Genomic DNA, 20,984 nt, shown 5'->3' with positions numbered 1-20,984 from the left:
TCATGCAACACACTTTATAGATGGCTTCAAGAGAAGAAACTTGCCTGTGTTCTTGCCAGGCTCATTGAAAGTCACATTCACTTTTTTTTTCCCCTAGCATTTGAAGCCTGGGCCCATTTCATTTAGGAAGAATAACTCTAATTTCTAGTTTTTGAAATGTTTTCCTAATCAGAATTGCTGTATGAGAAGAGCCATCGCATTTTAAATAATTGATGGCTACTTTATTGAGTTGTCAGCACTAATTCATCCTCCTTTTGAAGTGCTCAGATGTTCAAAGGAGTAATCCTTTTACAACGTGCTCATTTTTGGAAGAAAAGTTCATTTTTATAATTACTTTTTTTTTTCCACTGCGGAGTGTAATTGTAGCTGTGCGGCAAGGGGGAGGGATGAAGTACCTTCCAGCTCACGCAGGCTCTAAAATGCCTTTATTACTACTTTTGCTGCTAATTTCTCTGCCTCCCTCCTTTTGCAGAGGTTTAATTATACCTGTTTTAAAAGTGCATTTTGAAATATGACACCTGGTTCTCATAGAGAACAAAAGAGAGATTAATCTATTGTTAAAAGGAAAGGTAAAGAAGCTCTATTTTTTTTTGTCAGGGGCTGCCCCTCCCTGACAAGCAGCATTCAGTGGGAGGATTGCAGAGAAGTAGCTGTGGTTTTGAAGGAAGGGACTTGTCAACAGGAGAATTAAAAATTGAAAAACAGATGCGGCGATGCTGCCATCAGAGTATTCCTTCTTGCACGGAGCGCTGGCAGAGAGAAAGGTTCTTTCTAGAGTGTATAAACTTTGCTAGCAGTTTAAAGGTTAATAGCACTCTAAATTACATCTGAAAGAATTGAGAGAAGGCAGTAAATTAAAAGTTTCCCCTCTTGCTACTAATCTGTAAATAGACCTATTCCATTTCAAAAAAATAAAATAAAATAATAGTTTCGCTCATGCACACAAAGCTGTCAGAATGGTAATTTTCTTGCAAATGATCTGCTTTTGTGCTGTGATTTTTACTTACGTGAACTTCACCGTACAGAGGGTAAAAGCTTTTCCCTTGCGTCACCCATGCAGCGGCACCGTAAAGCTGTTGGGTGGCACCAGGTTCTGCCGCCCCAGTTCTGGTCATTATGGGCCTGATCCAGGACTCGCTGGGGAATTGAAACCATTGGGCTGGGCGCTTTAATTAAAATACTCAGGGACCTTGTGTCTCTGTAAAGTAAACTGCTACATGGAGTGAAAATAGAGTAAAATGATACAACTACAAGAGAGCCGTGCCCCGGGCTGTGTTCTATTTTAATTAATTAGGTGCTGATTATAGCTGCTGGAAAAGGTAAAGACAAGAGAGAATTAAAAAGCATTGAATTTGTGAAGATGGTATCCTAGATTCCGATCTCAGCTGACCTTGAAGTCAATGGAGTTACACCGGATTTCTTCCAGTGCGAGAGAGATGACATCTATCTCATTAGCTCTAAATAATGTCTGTAGTCAGTCATTATAAACATTAAAGGACAGAAAAAGATATGGTCATTCAGCTGCATCCGACTCCCGTTTGCATGAATAGCATCAGCCTCAATAACCTCGAGTCGCGTACAATTAAAAGAAAAACAAGCTTGAAAATGAAGCAAACCAAACCTTCAAGCCTCCAAGGGAGCTCCAAGGCACTTCTAGCAGAAGGCATGAGATTTCTCTGCTTAACTATATTTTTTTCTCATTTCAGGGTGGTGTCAGAAGCTGTATTAAGGGCGGATTGGTGACAGGTTGAACACCCCTCTTGGTACTAACATGGCATTTCATATTTAATTCCTGCTCGGTTGTTTTCCATGACACTTTATCGACCACAAAATGAAAAATATTATTAATCACCATTCTCCTAGTTAGGCACTGCAAAATAGTGAAGATGATCCATTTGCCTAGAAGTATTAACTGCAAAAATGTACATGAGCTGGTGCGTTAGAGCTCTCATCCAGGTGCTAGTCAAATCGTTGATCTGAAAATAAAACTATATGTGTTTTGGGTCTTCCTGGAGTTACTTGAAGAACTGTTTCCCATCCTCTAAGTAGAAACACTTTGACTTTGCTGTTTTTGTTGCCGCTGATACAATACAGCGCAGTCTGCAAACCATCGGGGAATGGTGTCGGGTCCCAGCGGGTGATGCAGGAAAATGGTGGTGTGGTGTAATAGCTGCACTTGCAGACTTGTAGGGACGTAGCTTTGGAAGACATGTTTGGAGAAATCCATTCCCAGATGGGCACAAGCGATCTCATTGTAGAGACCCTCTTGAAACAAAGCTGCGTCTGAAAGGTGGCTCTTCTGCTCTTGCTTCTCCATTTAAAGCCCCTTTTCTCGTTCCCAGGTTAAAGGTAGCAGCCAACATTGAGCATTTATTTTGCACCTTGGACTCCTGTTGGGTTAAAAGCAATGTTTTGACATTCAGATTCATTCCTTTTAATATTGCTTGGTATTTGGGGATTTTGATTTGATTCCTAGTTTTTCCTCATGAATTTGTGTACGAGATGTGCTTGTTTTCTGGTTTGTTAAGCCAATCACAACCTGCAGGAGTGTGCATAGGAGCAGCCAGCACATCATCCAGTGGGATTGAGTGCACCCTCAGCAAGTTTGCCAACAACACCAAACTGTGTGGTGCAGTCAACACGCTGGAGGGAAAGGATGCCATCCAGAGGGACCTGGACAGGCGCGAGAGGTGGGCCCGTGCGAACCTCATGAAGTTCAACGAGGCCAAGTGCAAGGTTCTGCACCTGGGTCGGGGCAATCCCACGCACAAATACAGGCTGTGTGGAGAACAGATTGAGAGGAGCCCTGAGGAGAAGGACTTGGGGGTGTTGGTTGATGAGAAGCTCAACATGACCCGGTAATGTGCGCTCGCAGCCCAGAAGGCCAACCGTGTCCTGGGCTGCATCACCAGCAGCGTGGCCAGCAGGTCGAGGCAGGTGATTCTGCCTCTCCACTCCGCTCTGGTGAGACCCTCCTGCAGTGTTGCGTCCAGCTCTGGGGTCCTCAGCACAGGACAGACATGGACCTGTTGGAGCAGGTCCAGAGGAGGTCACAGAAATGATCAGGGGGATGGAACACTGCTCCTATGAAGAAAGGCTGAGAGAGTTGAGGTTGTTCAGCCTGGAGAAGAGGCTGGAGAGGGACTTTTTACAAGGGCATGTTGTGATAGGACAAGGGGTAATGGTTTTAAACTGAAAGAGGGTAGATTTAGATTAGATATAAGGAAGAAATTCTTCACTATGAGGGTGGTGAGGCACTGGCACAGGTTGCCCAGAGAAGTTGTGGATGCCCCATCCCTGGAAGCGTTCAAGGTCAGGTTGGACGGGGCTTTGAGCGACCTGGTCTGGCGGAAGATGTCCCTGCCAATGGCACGGTGGTTGGAACTAGATGACCTTTAAAGGTCCCTTCCAACCCAAACCATTCTGTGATTTCATGTCTAGCGCTCAGTCTGAACTGTAGGAAGAGCGGCAAAGCAAATAATAATAATAATAATAATAATAATAATAATAATAATAATAATAAAAATAGTAGTAATAATAATAATAATAATAATAATAATAATATTTCTTACATTGGTAGGGCTTGGGGAGTCGCCAAATGCTTTAGAAAGATAGGAGAAATTTCTTGCTTTTGCAGATAGGAGAGTTTATACCACAACAGAGGTGCGGGTGTTGGGTGGGGTCCTCAAAGAGTTAACGAAAGGGCTGTCAAAGAGTGACCAACAGCCCATGGCTTCCTAATTATCATTGCCTCTTTAAATCAGTGGACCACGCGACGTTTAAGAAATGTCCCTGCTCAGAGCAACGCCAAATGCTTCTGGCCATGGTGATGCTTTTTAGCCCTTCCTATGAACCATCTGCCAATAACCATTGGAAGGGACAGGGAACGGGACTTAGAGCAATCGCCATGCCGCAAAGCAGACTGTAGTCTGAACCATCCAACAAAACATAAAAAAAAAGAGAGGAAAAGAGAGAAGAGGTTAAGATTAAGCAGCTGATGCTCTGAAAATAAGAACCTGCTGTTAGATCAGGGAGGAATATCCATGACAAATGGACTCAGGCAAGCAGGATCTACCCGCTGTTGAGTAAATCAACAAATAGCTGGAGGGTGTCAGGGCTTACGTGGTCTTTTAGGTTCTTAAAAATAATTTGGCAGCACTTGCATGGTTTGTCAAGCCAATAAAATCTCGTTTAATTGAAATGAATTGCCTGTGTGTATATAAATGCATATTGAAGTTTCTGTATCGCGGCCTCAAACGGGTAATACGGGCTGAGCATCTCTTAATTGCATTCAGCGTTGCATTTCACAGCTGGGCTAAAGAGCGGCCAGAAAAGCTGCTTTCCATCAAGTCAGGTTTCAAGTGAGGGGGAACAAGTCCTCCTGCTAATTTTTACATTAATAATTCACCAGGACCATAGCACTGGAGATACAAAGAGCCGGTTGAAGTTTTGAAAAGGAGAGAAAGACTTTTCAAATCAAAATGTTGATTTGAGAGTGAGCTAATGCAAAGAGTTTAACCCAGGAGTTGATAGGCTCAGGCAGGTGCATTTGGGTGTCTGGAAAGATGAGAGCTTCACAAATAAACTCCATTTTTGATATAATGGGAATAAGAGCTCTTGAACATTAAAACAATCCAGCTCTGAAGAGAAGGCGGCATTTAACAGCACCTTCAATTTTGTTTTGCTGAACATTGGTCTTAGCCTGACATGTTTTTATAACCTTTAAAAAAAAAGAAAGAAATTGCCCTAATGGAGCCGAGAAAGCAAAATCTCTTGATAATCTGCAGCTGAGTTAGTGCTCCAATGCCTTTATACATGAATCGGAAAGGAAGAGTTTTGGGCAGGGCGCAGACAATGATGCCAGATCTGCGGCAGCACGAAGCCTTCCAAAAGTGGTCTAAAATACATATATCTATATATTTTATCTTATTCGTTTATTTATTTATGGTAGCTTGAGCTTGAGCCGCAAGGCACTGAGCTGTGGACGGTGGAGGAAGGAAGGGGGGAAACGTGCTGACGGTATTGGCAGCTTGTCGGTGGAGTAGACGTGAGGGTCTGAACCCCCATGAGATCTTCTTCTCCAAGTATTCAGTGGTGGGCTGGTTTGAACCACGCTCACTTCTGTGCAATGTGCCTTCCCCCCGTGCTGTTCCCCCAAACTCCTCTTTTGGTGTTTTTACGTGGGTATCAGCTTGGCTTTTTTCTTTTAAAGTGCATTTCCACCCTGTGTTGTTTGGCACTGATCCATATTTAGGTAATGAGAGAGGTTGTTTTCCCTCTGATGAGGAAAATTATTTTAAATGTTTTTCTTCTAATAGGTTAGCAAGTGTTGAAATTGATGTAATGAAATAATGACAGGGGAGCATCTCCCTGTGAGTTTACTGCGGTGGTGAAAAACATGCTTCTTGACAGGCTTCGGGTTTTTCTTCTAGGTTTATTCCCTTGCGCTTGCTCTTTTGCTTTGCTCTTAATAATCAAACAGCTCTTGAAGGCGTAGGGTGGCCTCAAGGAAATACTCTTCAAGTCCAGCCTATCTCCACTAACCGGTATCATCCACACCAACCTCAGTTACCAGTACCAGATCTGTACTTGACCGCTTGGTTTTGCAGGAGATGGTACACATCATTGCCTCTTCCCTTCCCCTTTTCCTTCCCTAACCCCCCAGTGATTGGTTATAACTTGTAGCCGTGACATAATTTAAGGTTATTTATAGATTATTCCTTACTTGCCTTCTTTAGTTGCATCATTTCTTGCAGATATGGTAGTAGCACAAGGCTTCAAGAGAGATTTGAATGAAGGTGGGGCTGGCCAGTGGAGGGTTTGCCATGCATAAGAAATCATAAAAATCCTGAAATAATTATACTGGAGATAGATAAGTGACACGTTCAAGATTAGTGTTGATACCGGAGGAGGACGCAACACAAAAGTAGTGGCCGGGAGGGACAGAGCATGTCTGGCCGAGGAAGCTCTTCAGTTCCCATCCCTACCATTGATTCATTTGGTGCATTCAACTTTTTTAAGAGGCTACTGAAACTCAGCTCCAGGTCCAGGTTGTGAGATGATCCTTTCTCTTTTTGTACTGGACTCTGGAGGAATGGAAGGGAACTCGGGAAACAGCCGGTCGGAAAGTTCGTGTCAGCACAGGCGAGGAGCAGGTATTTACAGAGCGGCCTGACAGCTGAGTTTGTCGAACACGCTCGGGTCAAAATCAGCTTGTCTGGGTTTCTTTTTGCATCTAATTCAAGGTGCTGACTTTGGGTTGCATGCATTGCTGGGAAAAAGGAGCTGATTTTAGTTTGGTTGATATTCTGACGGTGGCTTCATGGAGCAAGTGTAGGCAAGGTCTAACGCAGGAAAAAAAGATGTGGCAGAAGTTTGTGGATCTATCCTTAAATCTTCGCTTTTGGAGATTGACATCCACAGGCGATGGGGAGGAACAGAGGAAAATTTTCAGAGGCAGGAGTGGAGAAGGGCAGTATTTGGGAGCTGACAGCCTTCTGCGGGTGGACTTCCAATGAGAACATCGTCTCCAGAACTGCTGTTGGCTATCCAAGGCCTCTTCCCTGCCTCATCTCCCACCTCGCTGAATGTGTGTCAGACAACGGTAGTAAGTCCACAACTGCTTGCCGGACCCATATCCTTGCAGTAATTAAACATAAAGGTCATTTACTACGAGTGTTAGTTCATGCCCCCAAATTCTTTTTTTTTTGTTTAATTGCATAATAAAGCAGGAGCAGTCTGTTTTTAAGCATCTTTATCATGGTAAAAATAGCAGTCAAGTCGCAATTTAAAATATTTTTCACTTCTGTGATCTGTTCTTTTCAATCAGATGACTGTCCATATCTGCTCTCTCTTAGCTTTCCCATCAGTTTATGATCGTGTGAAGCCTCCAGCATCCTTCCTGGTTTATTTTTGTGTACCACGCTCCTAGGAAAGGAAAATTAAAATAGAAGGAGCAGAGAAAACTTGAATAGCGTAATTGCTTTTTCAATCAATTTTAGAGTCCTGCTGTAGGAGCAAAATGCAAGAGCATTTAAAAATACATTTATGTTTCCAACTTACTGCGGGAAAGTGCTCAAATCTCTTTTCTGGTGTCTTCTAACGTAGATATCCTTGGTGCAGCAAATTATTAAACGGATGGTGAGAATATTTAGGTAAGGCTGGTGGAAATTGGTCAATAAAAGCATGCTTTCCGCTGACCCTTTGGGGACCTTTTGTGTATTTTGCTGTAAATGGATTAGCACCATTTTTCTTGGGTGACTTTTATAAATTGGTTCTGGGCGAGATATGCAGGGTCACAACACAGGGTGAAACCTCACTTTCTTTATTCAGAGTTTACTCCACAATTGCTCACTGAATTTTCCCTAGCTAAGGAGGTCTGTGAAGGCAAACATCAGGATTTGTCCCGTTTCCAGCATTCACGAGCAGCTTTGCATATCGCATCGGGAGATGGGAAGGGACGTGTGTGTTGGTGGTGGCCACGGGGCTACGCAGTTCCTGGAACGGAGAGGAGAGGCTAAAAGACCGTGGTTTCAGGTTAAGGGAGAGAGGAGAAGGGACCGTATATTTGTGTAAGTGCCTGATTGCAGCCCAGTTCATGATGTTGCCAGTTGCGTCTTCCCTATGATAAGGAAATTCCAGGGATGGCTCAAAACCCTTCGTGTTGAAGGTTTCCCCAAAAAAAGAGATTTTAAGCAAAAATAAATCTTCTGGTGCCATAAGTGACGTCTACTTTTAGGGGGTTATTAAATTACAGTTTTAAAAATCCATTGGCAGAGTGTGCTGGGGATGCCTGGGGCTGGGTGCTGGTACCCTGGGCAGGCAGGCTTGGGGAAGATGGAGCGCTTCACCTCTAAATTGGTGGATATTGGGACAGCTTAAGGCTCAAACGATTGAAGATCTGTAACTCAGGACTAAGGTGTGTTGGCAGACGAAGGTGAATGAGTCTGGTAGTGCATGCCAAGCAAAGGTTTGCCCAAAGCACATCTGTGAGTAATATTTTCATGATCACTTGCATCCACATTCATTTAACGCAGGGATAATGAGATTTCTGTGTCTCCTATACATCCTTCACATTTAAGTCAAACGTGTCAGCAAAAGAAGATTGAATCCATTGTAGTTAATGGGGCTACGTTTTGAGTAACCGCAGAATGACAGAGGTGGGTTTTCAGAATTGTGTCGTTCACAGTGATTATTATCTAATGTGTTTATTAACATGTTGATGAAATTTAGGTGCAGCTGTTAGAAAACACTTATTTTATGAAACTGTTGATGTTGGGCTTGTGTGAGATAGAATAATGTTTTGTTTTCAGTTCTGATTTTATTAGAAACAAACTATCTTTAAAAAGCATCTGATGTGGGTTCTGTTTGCATTTCCCCAGAGTGTTTGTGGCTCTGCTGCACGGTTCAATAATGCGACAGAAGGAGCCATCAGGAGTTCTCACTGGGGGTAGGATAACTACTTATCTCCAAGAGGAACCCAGTATTGCCCAAGGAGTCTTCAGATCTGAAGGAAGTGTATTCAGGAGGAATTTGGGGGACACAAAAACACGTTCTGGCTTCTTGGAGCAGATTAAGCATTGCTGAGAAGCTGGCTGAGAGCCTGGCCGGTGCAGGACTGTGCCCTAGTAATGAAATCACCCACCTGCCTGCCTGGCCTCTTGTCCCCCACTGGTATGGGGTAATGAGAAAGGTTAAAAAAATCTGGCAAGCTGTAATTCTATCATATGGATGCTTATGGGCTTTTTTCTCCTTTCTTTCTTCATCTTTTAGAAAGCCTACTTGGCCAGCGGTGTTTCCCACAGCAGTGATGTCTACCCAATATAATCTTAACACAGCAGAGCTTCCTTGTGGTCATTCTCACATTTTCTATCATACTGATGTTATTCAGAAAAAAATGTGCCTCATATTCTTTTGTATTACCTCCTGTGAATTTTAAAATTCAGTATCGCTTACGACAGTGCAGATTGGGCCAGTATCTCCTGAAAGCTCTAATAAACATGTGGCAGCAAATTAAAATTACATGGCTGAATGACTTACTGCCCCCAGCCATCTGCCCTGTCCTTTCAATGGTTGTTGCTGGAAAGGTGAGGATATCTGATCCATTTGTGAATCAGTTGCTGAAAACCTGTAGTTTTCACGATATTTTCAAGCAGACATACCCTGATCTCAGTTTACCGTAACGTATGATGTGGAGTTCTGTGAAGGTTTGGGAGAAGATTCACAGGTGGGTGAGATACCCCTAGATCATACTATCAAGTGGAGTGGAGGAGATGGCTTGGCCATCGAATTTTAATCCATCACCTCATCTCTCCGAGCCCCTGAAGATTTTAAGATCTGCACTCCTGTGTGCCATTGGTGGGAGCAGGACACCTGGCTCCTCGGAAAATCAGAGCTGCATATCCCATGTTGAAGGTTGTCAGATTTGTGTCCTTCTGCTCACACCTCTTCAGTCCCTGAACTTTCAAGAGATGATTTTTTAATCTGGCCCCATGGCTTGGACGGTAGGCGTATTTGTATGGCAAATGTGGTGCTGTAAAGATGCTTGTCTACGCTTTGATTCTTTTCTAGAAGTAGAAATTTGGGGAACGTAAGAGCTACCATAGGAAGACTTACACAATCTTCCCTTCCATCTTGGGAATGGTCAGCAAGAAGAGCTCTTGGAGCCTGCTGTAAAAAATAAATAAATAAAAGAGACTGCGGGAAATCTTCCCTATTCATTAGGCTTCATCATGGTCTCTGATAGTTCAGCTTGATCCCTAAACGCTGCGTGCAATATCCTTTCCAAATCACATTAAGTCTGACAGCTCTGGATTGCCTTGATAGATGTGTAAACGGTCAGCCCCGTTGTGAATGCCGCCGAAACCCGTGCCTCCCTGATACCTCCCGTCGCCGAATCTAATCACGCACTCCCGTGTAAGTGAATCCTAAGCTCTCATTACGTGTCGAATAAAAACTATTTGCTTGTTTCGGTTTTGAATTGCCAGTAATTAATTTAGAGTCCAGCGAGGTGTGAAAATGGGTCTGATATTTTCCTCTAGGCTGGATTTAGAAGCACAGTGCTGAGGGACCTCTTGGGTCATGAAGTCCCACTCCCTACCATCAGATGCACAGCATCATATAATCTGCTTTTCATAAAGATATTAAGTCTGTCTTCAAAGCAGCCAGGCTTTCCTTCCCCGTAGCTCCTGTTGAAGGGTATGTAGAGTTATATTGCTTTAGTGCTTTACTTTTCCTCTAATTCCAAGCAATAATAATACTCAAAGCTGTTTATCAGTGCCTGCTCGTGCAGGCTACTGAGTTTGGTCCACCTGAACTTCACCGTCTCTCCCTTGGGGCTGCAGTGGTGTAGGGAACTTGGAGTCATCTGCAAAGGGATCTGCTCAGAGCTACTCACCTTTCTGCAGCTCAGTAATGAGTAGATTAAACACCACGAGATTTGATACAGAGGCTTAAGACAGTCTTCTTCACTTGCAAATGGGACGTTTTCAGTGGCAATACTTTTGGCTGTCTCTTGGCCAGTTTTTGATCCAAAACTTTGCGTCTTGCTCTGGGACTTAATTTTAGTAATGTTTTTTTAAGGAGTGGACCAACGAAACCTTTTAGCAGAAAGTTGAGCTGTTTTTCAAAGGACTCAGGCTTATTATAAGCCATTTCCAACTTCTTGGTCACAAAGTGTGGTCTTAGCAACGATGGTTTGGAAGGACTTCCAGATTCAGTAGTAAGGAATGCTTTATTTTTGTGATAACTGAACTACTCAGGATCACCTCGAGCACTTGACCTCAGCTACTTTTGTTCCTTGAGGTCTATCAGAAAACACTCCCTGCCTTTGAATTCTTCAAGCTGAAGGTGTGTCGGTGAGTGAGATGATGCGTGGGTGAATGGGACATGGGAGTGAGGAAGAGATTTATCTGACATGGGGCGATGGATGTGCTGTGCGCGTTCTCCTTCTGCCTTTGCTGCCCGGTGTGGTTGTGCAGCACTTCATAGGCTTTGCTGTCTGCGCTGAACCAGCTCTCTGCTCGCCCTGTTCACAGCTTGGAGGCAAATAAGAGATGGTGAGAAAGGACATTTAGATTAGACATGACACCCCCTAATCATGGACGATAAGACTGTATGGGCAGGACAACAGAAGTCTTTGCTGTATCACTCGGCGCTACTTGATTCAATTCATGGCTGTCCATCCAGATGCTGAATTAACACAGGGCTTAGGCATTCTCAGGCTGTCTGAAAAGTGGCGACGGAATAATTTTTTACCTATGTGAGGCTGCACACCATCAAGAGAACCCTTCACTGCAGAAAGCCAATCCTGAGAACGTCTTTGCAGCCTGTGAGGGCCACACTGGTGGTTTTTAGGAGCAGAAGTCTTGCACTAGAAAAAGGTTTCATCCCTAGTGCCATCCAGGTTTAATCTCCCAATTTTGGGCTTCTGTTGACATGGAAGTTGCAAAATTTGCCAGCGTAGGTGTGGGGTTGGTTTCTTGAAAAACAGAGCTTGGCCTGACTGCTCTCAGAGTCGGACATTTCAGGAAAATTTCCTCCCTTTTTCAGACAGGGTGCTCTATAGCGACAGGCAGCGATTCTGCTGAGAGAAGAAAGCTTGTGAATACAGTTCGGCAAAAAAAAAAACATTTCTCAAGGGTATTTAGTTGGCTCTTCACTTGGAGGGAGTTAAGGAAATTCCTTTTGGAGAGATTGTATGGCCACATTCATCAGCCTGCTTCGTGCTGCTTGAGTGGAAGATGCATAAATACGGATTGACCCCTTGTTGCAGTAATGCATCTCCCCTTTTAAGCACTTAATATTTAAAACGACTCTTCGCTCTCCAGAAATTCCCATCTTTTTTGCCTGGTGGCAGTCCCAAAATGTCTAACTGCCTCCTGCCCTGTACAAGCTCCCAATGGGATGACTGTCTCATTTCTTCAACACTTCCACCGCCCTGGCACGTCCGATGCATGTTCCCCATCAGGCCTGGACACAGCTTTTTCTGGATAAGAAGAAAAATGTTTCTCCTACAAAGGAATGAAACAAAAAACCAAGCAAGCAGTAACTGAGTAGTAGCCTGGTAGTAACTGAGCTGCTTTAATTTGCTCCTTCTACAAGGAACGGAATCAAATCTGCTGCCATTAATTGCAATGTCTTGACGTCGGAGACAAATTTCTCCTCCGCTCTCTTTGCATTCAAAGCGCTACTTCCAGAGGCAGAAAGAGGGCACGAGCGATCTTGAGTGCCACCTGGCTTCCCGAGGAAGCCTGCATTTCATCTGGTTCACTTGTCGGGAATATCGCTCCTCTTAGCAGCACAGCATTGCCGGAGAGATCTTGCAAATATGACAACATTCAAGAGACAAATTATCTCCGTTCGGAGTTAATTTCTGTTTCCCAGCAGGGCTCCGCCGTGACCCTGCTGGGTTTGGAAATGCTGCTGTTTGGTTAATAGATGAATGTTTTGTGGATGACTGTATCTGTGCTCTGCTGGTGCCAAGTTTGGCTTCCTCTGCTCCCTCTCCTTCTCACTTGCAGCCAACATTGCGAGGCCTAAATGGATTTATTCACAGGACAATAGCTTGACTGTCATTAGCATGGGGAAAATAATGTATGAGCAAGCGATAAAACAAAATGCTCATTCTCTGCCATCCGTAACTGCCTGGGAGGTCTCTTAAAGATGTACTGTAGGGAGCCATCTGCTCGGAAGGGGAGATGGGACTGTCAGGAAATGATACACAAGTCAGAGATGGGAAGGGAAGATCTATGGTATCGTCCAGACCATTTGCTGAGCGGGGCTGCTCATTACTGCTCTGCCGGCTCTGGCTGGGAATTGAACAATGGCATCTCCGCTGTTATTAGACATCTCTCGTAATGAGCTGACCCAGTGGGTCTTTCATTTTCCAGTTTGATCTTTTTTTTTTTTTCCTTCCTCCTAGAATGTGATTTGGGGGAAGACAACTTCTTTTTCACTGCCCTTTGGCTGTATTTTGGAAGCGGGATTTTGCGGTTGCGCAGAGCTCTGCGTTTCTTTGCTACGACGGAATTCCTGCGTTATGAGCAGATGGTTGCTAAACTGCTGAGTAGTTCGTTTAGTTCTTTTTGCTCCTTGCAGGGGGCTCAAAGGAGTAGAAATATTCATCATGTAGTGAAGTGCAACAGAATACTTCTTTGCTTCGAGTTTGGTTTGATTTTTTGGATTAATGTAGAGGTCTGTAGGCAGACTGTGATAAAATACCACAGCAGCATGGTTGGGGTCTTGTCAGCCTGGGTATTGTGCTTGTGAAAGCAGGAGAGGACAAAGTCGGATGAAGTACGGGTTCCCCTGACGTGTAATTCAGGGTTTATCTACAGGAGTGTTCCTCAACACATGACATTTGATTTTACAGTGCCAGGCAAACAGGGCGGCTGGCTCCTAACACAAATATTTATCACAGAGCTTGGCCCCCATCCAGACCCTGGTTTATGTTGAAAGGTGTTAGCTGGAGCTTTGTGAGAGGTTTTCTTTTTCCATCCCTCTCTGGATGAATGGGATGGTTGAAAGTTGCTTTGGCGGTAGCTGTGCCCCGTCTATGAGATGCTCTGCAAGTGATCCCATTTCCACACTGTTTTAAGCTGGTGTGGCCAACCTTTCCTACTGGAGATGGTCAGTCTGAAAGGGAAAGTGCTCTGCAGGCTAACGGCATTTTCCAAATTCATCACTGCTTCCCAAAAATTGTGGTACGTGAATACGGCTTTCTTGGTTTCCATCCTCACACCACGTCTCACACTTGGAAGCACCGTGCTTCAGAAATGGTCCCACAGTTGGTCCTGTCTGAGTCAGGTGGGGTCCGAGTGAAGAAGAGGCAAATAGGTTTGTTCAAGCAGGAGAGAAAAGTATTTTAATAGTGTTTAAATTTTGCACCCAGCTCGCGAGTCTTATTGTAATTGCTACTTCTTTTTGCAAAAATCAAAGGCTGGTGTTGTCTGTTCTCCCATCTCCTGAGCAGAAGAGTTTGTCAGCCCCGAATCTCCAGGGGTTTTAAGTGGTCACTCAGTTTTGATTAATGCGATGTTAATACAAGCTGTCGGGTACTTGGAGAGAGCTGCTCACAATCTCCATGCATGAGGAATTTCAAAATAATCCTTTGGAGACATCCAGGGACAGAACTGTGATCTCCTTAGTCTTTGATGTGTAGAACATAAGGCTTAATTTATTGAATAAATCACAAGTGATACCGTCACGTGCAACGTATGAGTTTTCTCCTCTCTGTGCTTTTTGGGCAGAGCACTTAACGCTCCGTCTTCCCTGTTGGGCTGGCGCTGGACTCCAGTGCTGTGTGAGGGCACCCCGAGCTGCCCTTAAATTGGTTGAACCCTGCTCATGCCACAAGAGTAAATGCAGAAAAGTAAACAAGGGGAATAAATGAAACTATAGAGCTTTTAATTCCTCTGCTTCCTTTTGCAGGAGAAGAGATGATTGATCCTTTTGTGGTTTCCAACGTAGGAAGCTCTGCATAATGCCAAGGGTTTTATAAAATTAAGATTTCACAAGATAAGGGATATTTGGATTCTATTTGTGCGTGTAGACGTATATGTGTGTTAATTTTTACCTCGAGTACATTGCTTCTCATTTCCTAGTTTTTTTTTTTTTACTTTGCTTTTTGCTTACTAAGTCGTACCTGGGAGGAGGAGCAGGGGAAGCTGTTCTGAGAGGACCTCAGCTCTACTAAGGTTATGTCTGGAGGTGGTTGCAAGGCATCTTCTTGCTGACTTCTGTTGTGATTTCTCCATACCATTTGTTTGAAATCCTTTGGAAGCAAAGGAAATCGGGGTTGGGGAGTCCAACGTCTCTGTCATCCTGGAGAGTCTAGTGGTTAGAGCATTGGCCTGTGCAATAGGATATCCAAGTTCAAGTCCTTCTGCAGACTGAATGGTCTAGGAGAAAAACTTCTGTCTTTTCTATTGGTTCCCTAACCACTGAGACAGGCAGAGATCAGTTTTGTCTATAAATAGCATTTCAGCACAGCTCTGTTCTAATGGAAGTGTGGAAAAGGTCTTGATTTTGCCCATTCTATTGTGGGCAACCTAAATGAGAAACATCAGAAGTTGCTGTGAAACCAAATTGTCATCCTCTGGCCATCTCTGGCCTCTTGTGTGCATTGGGGTGTAAATTCCCCTTATAATTTTTTTTTTTTTCCCCTTTACAATTAAGATCAACCTTAGCCCTGCAGAATCCAATAGCTCCAACTTGAGGGCAGCTCTCTGGGAGCTGGTGGCTGTTGGTGTGGCCCATTGATCATCGCTGTCAATGGTAATGTCCAGCCCTGCGTGCACGCGGCTACATTACGTGTGGCAACAAGTTCTCAACAAAACCAATGTAGGAAGGGTTTTAGCCAGAATACAGCTGCTGAATTGCAGAAATCCATCTCGAGTTAGTGGCTGGTAGATGACCTTTAAAAGCATTTTGGAATATTTGAGATTTCTCTTCTTTACTCTCTAGTTCCCGCATTTAGAAAAGGATCATGTATGGATGAATCCCAAACTATTGTTTAGGGAAAAAAGGCTTTTTTAACTAGTTTAACTAGGGTGCTTAAACAAGGCTGAGTTGGTCTACTGTTTTTTACGACTGCCTCTGGAAAAAGGAAACATATACCGTCCCTGTGATTTAACTGCATTTTCATCTGTGCTGGCTTATAAAGTCAAGCCACAGAAAACAATACAATAAATTTAACTGCCAATTTTAATATACTTTTGGATGTGGCTAGGAATTGAATCCATTGCATGTAGCTAGCTGGACCCTCTTGTAGGGCCTTTGCACTGTCCTCATGTTTCCCAAGGATTGCTTTGGAAAATACAGAGTTCTTAATCACATTAATTATGGTTGAGTTAATGAAGAGTGAACCAAATGTGAATTGCAGTGCTCTAAGGTGAGGTTTGAGTGACCTTTCGGGATCCACCCTATATTGGCTGTTACCTTCTAGAAACCCACTAGGGGCATCGGTGTTATCACTCTACATTGTAATTTAACCCTACAAATGAGGCTTTTAGACACTTGTTCCAGAATCTGACAAATGGTCTTGTAATTTTAGTGAAATGGCCTCTTTCTGATTCCAGAAGCTCACCCTGGGTGAGCGGTTAGAGCTCAGCCTGGGTTGACTGTTAAGCCTTTACATGTGGTTCATGTATTTATTTAGGATCATAGAATCACAGAATGGTTTGGGTTGGAAGGGACCTTTAAAGGTCATCTAGTCCAACCCCCCTGCAATGAGCAGGGACATCTTCCACTAGATCAGGTTGCTCAGAGCCCCGTCCAACCTGACCTGGAATGTTTCCAGGGCTGGGGCATCTACCACCTCTCTGGGCAACCTGTGCCAGTGGTTCACCACCCTCAGTGTAAAAAATTTCTTCCTTGTATCTAGTCTGAATCTCCCCTCTTTTAGTTTCAAACCATTCCCCCTTGTCCTGTCGCAACAGGCCCTGCTAAAAAGTCTGTCCCCATCTTTCTCATAGGCCCCTTTAAGCACTGAAAGGCCGCAATAAGGTCTGACCGGAGCCTTCTCTTCTCCAGGCTGAACAACCCCAACTCTCAGCCTTTCCTCACAGCAGAGGTGTTCCATCCCCCTGATCATCTTTGTGGCCCTCAAAAACAAAATTTGGCCATTTTGTTTCTAGTGATCTTTTGCATTTTCATTAATTCATGTTGAATTTAGATCATAGTTATAGTCTTTGCGGTTGGTGTCCGCATGGACACCATAAATCCAGGGGCGCAATATCATCTTCTTTTAGGGGCTCAGTCTGCTAAGCCATTCTCCATCTATTATTTCCAATTGCTTTTGTTTCTGCATCAGCCAGCTGCCCTTGTTGTGGTCACTGTGTCTTTCCAGGAGCATCTCTCCTCCACATGGGGCACGCGTATGCCCTCTCCCTAGCAAGAAATTTTTAATACGTAAGTATGCTTTAAATGCTGGGGCTCCAAGACTGAAGAAAAGAGAGCTCGGAGCACATACAGTATTCATAAAAATAATACAGATGGGTCTTACTCTTCCAAACTGGGCTAGCCATATGAAAACATTTGTTAAAAACCGAGGTTCACTCTGCTTCCAAAATTGATGGCCTGCTTCTGAGCATCATTAATCTCGTGGTCCACGTTCAGTTTGTATCGTGTTGCAGCTGCTAATGGTGTTCTAGAGCAGGTATTACAAAGGAGGAAGAATCCTGCCACTCAGTACATGGGAAATAAATCGTAACCTTGCCGTGAGTTTACCTGTAATTGGGAAAGTTGTGTAAAATCCTGAGAAGAGCCACTTTGGGAATATTCAGGGGGGCTGAAAATGTCAGGGACGAGCTTTTCAGCTTCTGCAGTACAAACCGTGCTTGAAATAACTGGATGTTATTCCTTTTCATTGGAGCCTTGCACAAATGTATATTGATTAATAAAGGAAGAGCGTGGTCTGTGCCTGGCACTTTCGAGTGATAAACAGTTATGCAGCAGTAAAGAGGGTATATTAAAGGGTAAGAGCTAATGACTTTTCTTGTGTATGTAACACATTAAAACCAGCATGAAGCTACAGCTATTTTATCATGCTGCTAATGTCCCTGACAACATTCACTTGGTGAGAGTGAATGAATGGAAATCCATTTGGAGAAGTAAATTAAAATACCTTAAAAAATGCCTTTAATAATAGCTACAGAACTCAGCTGGATCAGAGAAGTGAGAGATACAAAAGACCTATTAAGTTATCCAGTCCATCTCCCTGCCAAGGCAGCAGTATTCCTTATTATGCACTTACTACTGTATCATTCAATGAAGATTTAAATGTCTCGAGTGCCAGTGCCTCTGATGGGAGAGTAATCTAAGGGCTGGAAGATTGGACTGTCACAAACTTTCCCCTGGTGCAACCTCATTTTTCCTTCCCTGCTCGTCCCCTGCACTGCACGCGTGGATGTGCGATGGGAACGAATGGAGGAAAATCCTTATCCAGGTGTTAACTTTTCTATGTCCTGCTTTTTAAGCTTGTAACAATGCTGAGTTAGCAGCCTGCTTGGCATCGGGGATGCGCGTTTGTTTGTTTGAAGACTATCGAAAGACATCTCCTCAAGCAGATGCTTCCGTGATTTACAGCAGCGTGTTTTCGGAGGTGAGAGCCACCTCGGCAGGGGATGCTCAGGGGCCCCTGCTGATGGTCCATCTCCAGCAGGATGGACCCGCTGTATCCGATCCCTTTTTTGGCATGCTGGCAAGCTCCTGGGCACTGGCTAAGAGATGATGTGCTGAGAATTCCCATTTTCTGGGGAATTTGGGAGATTTGGTGTCTTTTTAGGGGACAGATTTGCATTGCTAGTTCTGGAAAAGAAAATGCCACTGCTTTTAGATATGTCTGTGTGAGAGCTTCTGGGGTGGCAGGTGGTTTTGTTTGGCTAGTTGTTTTTAACCATACCTTGGGCATCTTTTGCCGTGGAATGTATTGGAGCTTAAAATCAGAATAAATGGATCTGATCTCTAGTATAATCAGCCATAGAAGTTCACCCAGTTATTTCTGCATTAACTCCGTAACTCTGGTTTGAATGTAGCTTATCTTTCAGAAAAGCACCTGTGCTTGATTTAGAGCCTTGCAGAGATGGAGAATCCAGCACACGCAACCGCAAGCTGTTCGTGTGGTTAATTACCTTCACTGTTAAAAACCACGTGGCTCGTTTCTGCACTGGTATGATCCAGCTTCAGCTCCCGTCCGCTGGATCTTGTTATGACTGGCCTAGAAGGCTTAAATAAAATAAATAAGGAACTTGAAAAATATTCTAATGTCATAGGCATTCAGGAGGTCAAAAAGAAAAGGGTTTTTTTTCCTTTTTCTTTGCAAATGTCTGAACAGAAGTGTCATGATAACCATCAAGTCTAGTCCATCTGGGCTACGTAGAGTAGGCAGGTGAGTGGAGCATTTCTCATTGGAAAAAGCTTTTCATACGTAGTTTTCTAGTCACATTGTTCTGTCTTGATGGTGGCAAAATTGGTTTCTGGTGGGACAATTGAGCTGTAGTCTCGTACGTGAGTGAGCATCAGTCTACAGCAGTCACTAAGGGTAGTGAAGAAGAGCTGAATTGCAACCCAGATGTTAAGTCCCTGTCCTACATGACGTGAGAAATCATGAAGGTAGATGTTGGCCGATTCTGGACTGTGATGCTGTAAGGAGGGACTTAGTTTAATCAGAAATTTGGGGAAATCTTTCTAAGTAAACTTCTCCTTGCTGTGAAGCACAATCTGGAGCAAAAACCTATCTCAAATTTGGACAAATAATGTGATGAAAAATCCCATCCGGCAATACCTGTGCCTCCTCTCCAGCCTTCCCCGGCTGTGGGATTTGGCCTCACGTATTGCAGAAAAGGCACGTGTGCTTTTAGACTGCGAGGGCTTTTGTTCAAATTGCAGAGTCGATGAGTATCATTTCGCTTTTTTTTTAAATAGTTGCAGAGCGTAGTTTGAAAGTACTCGTGGCAGACTCCTCTTTCTGTGCTTTAAAGAGTTGTGAGTGATTGTGCACTTACTGGACTTCAGCAGGGTTGGCCGCAGTTAATGTTAACTTTGTGTATAATAGAGGCTCGTGTGTTCAAATCATGGACTCTGTGAAATCCTAAATGATAAATACAGTGTTTAGAGGAAGAAAACAGTTCTTCTGCATGGTCAAGGTAATACAGTAATAAGATTTTACGGTACATGTTCTCCGTTTTATAAAAAATGTACCTTTTGCTCTTCATCAATACTCTAGTTCACTGGAGCAAGTGTTTTCTGGATCACACAGTGCCAGGTACATAAGAGCTATCCAAGACCTTGTTTGTGCACTCGTTTGGCTGCTGCAGCATCACGTTTGAAGGGGAGAGAGAAATACAGCGTATCCTGGGCTCCCGTTCACATCTGTGGGGGTGAAGGCACTCAGGACCTCGCAGACTAAAGCCCATAAAAAGAAAAATATCACTTGCAGTGAAACAGGCAGAGTTACAGTTTAAAAAAAAAAATCCCTCGGAGTTAGGAGCATTTGAGAAGCAAAGTTGTAGTAGGATGTAGTATAACCATAGTAACCGGGCAGGATTCTGCAGAACTGATACTGGAATAATGAATTTCGCTGAAAAAAATGCTGTATGAGAAAAGCAGGCTATCAGATTTTGAGACCGTAAAAAGAGTTTTTGCATTTAAACACGTATTTGAATTGATACATACTAAAAACTCCAGCCCTTTGTAAACCCTGGATGTGCCACAGAAGAAAACAAATTGAAAAAGCTCCCTTATCGCTCAGTGCGCAATAACCACTAATCAGTAAAACAGACAATTTAGGCTATCCTCTTTCCTCTCTTAGCTAAAAAAAAAAAAAGCTTAGTTGGTTCAGGGTTGGGGTTTTTTTCTATTTTAGTGGGAGTAACCACAGTGCTGATATACTGAAATAGGGGTGCAGGTTGACTCCGCATGGCAGTGATGGAGCTGGGGCAGCACCCAGCTCTCCTGCCCAGCCCGTGCCCGCTCTCCCGGCCACGGGGTTTATGTTGGCTATTTTTTAGACATCAAGTAGGCTTAAGCAGCCAGCTTATTGCAATATTCAGGGAAGACTGGGTCCCCAGCTCCTGGTTTTCAGTTTTGAATGATTTCCATCTCTAACTCTGCTCTACTAACATGCAATATCATCTAACGAGATGAGAGAACAGTTATTTCAGTGGCCTCGCAAGGTATTTGTTAAACTGCTGGAATTTGGGCAAAGGGAGTAAATGCATTTGTGTTTTTTATCTCCATCTCCCGTTGCCCTTCAAGGCGCTGACAGCACTTGATATTTATCAGCTCACAAGAGCCTGTTCAGGTATTTAAGCAGTTCAACTGGTAAAGCAAACACTGGTAAAGCAAAGCACATGCTGGGAGATCGCTGCAGAGCTCCGTTTCACCCGCCTGCTGAGTAACAAACCGTTATTAATTGACAGCAGAATAACCAAATTGCAACTGGCAGCCTGATGCTGCGGAGCATCGCGGGTCAGAGCGCAGGG

The 20,984-nt window shown here is 43.8% G+C and overlaps 1 protein-coding gene across 4 annotated transcripts in view; it reads left to right on the top strand.

The window, feature by feature from the left end:
* The window catches only part of EXOC4 (exocyst complex component 4), a 404,931-nt gene that overhangs the window by 302,729 nt on the left and 81,218 nt on the right, over positions 1-20,984 (top strand). The window contains exon 13 of one of the 4 annotated variants that reach the window (XM_075142411.1): positions 1,295-1,952. The exons of the other annotated variants lie outside the window; for them this stretch is intronic. Within the exon in view, the coding sequence (XP_074998512.1) occupies positions 1,295-1,372 (78 nt within the window). The 3' untranslated portion in view covers positions 1,373-1,952. Of the gene's footprint in view, positions 1-1,294; positions 1,953-20,984 lie in introns of those variants that run through there. 4 annotated transcript variants of the gene reach the window in all.

The sequence above is a fragment of the Calonectris borealis genome, chromosome 1 (genome assembly GCF_964195595.1).
Source record: "Calonectris borealis chromosome 1, bCalBor7.hap1.2, whole genome shotgun sequence".
In the NCBI taxonomy this organism is placed as follows: Eukaryota; Metazoa; Chordata; class Aves; order Procellariiformes; family Procellariidae; genus Calonectris; species Calonectris borealis.
This window is presented reverse-complemented; position numbering and strand designations above follow the sequence as displayed.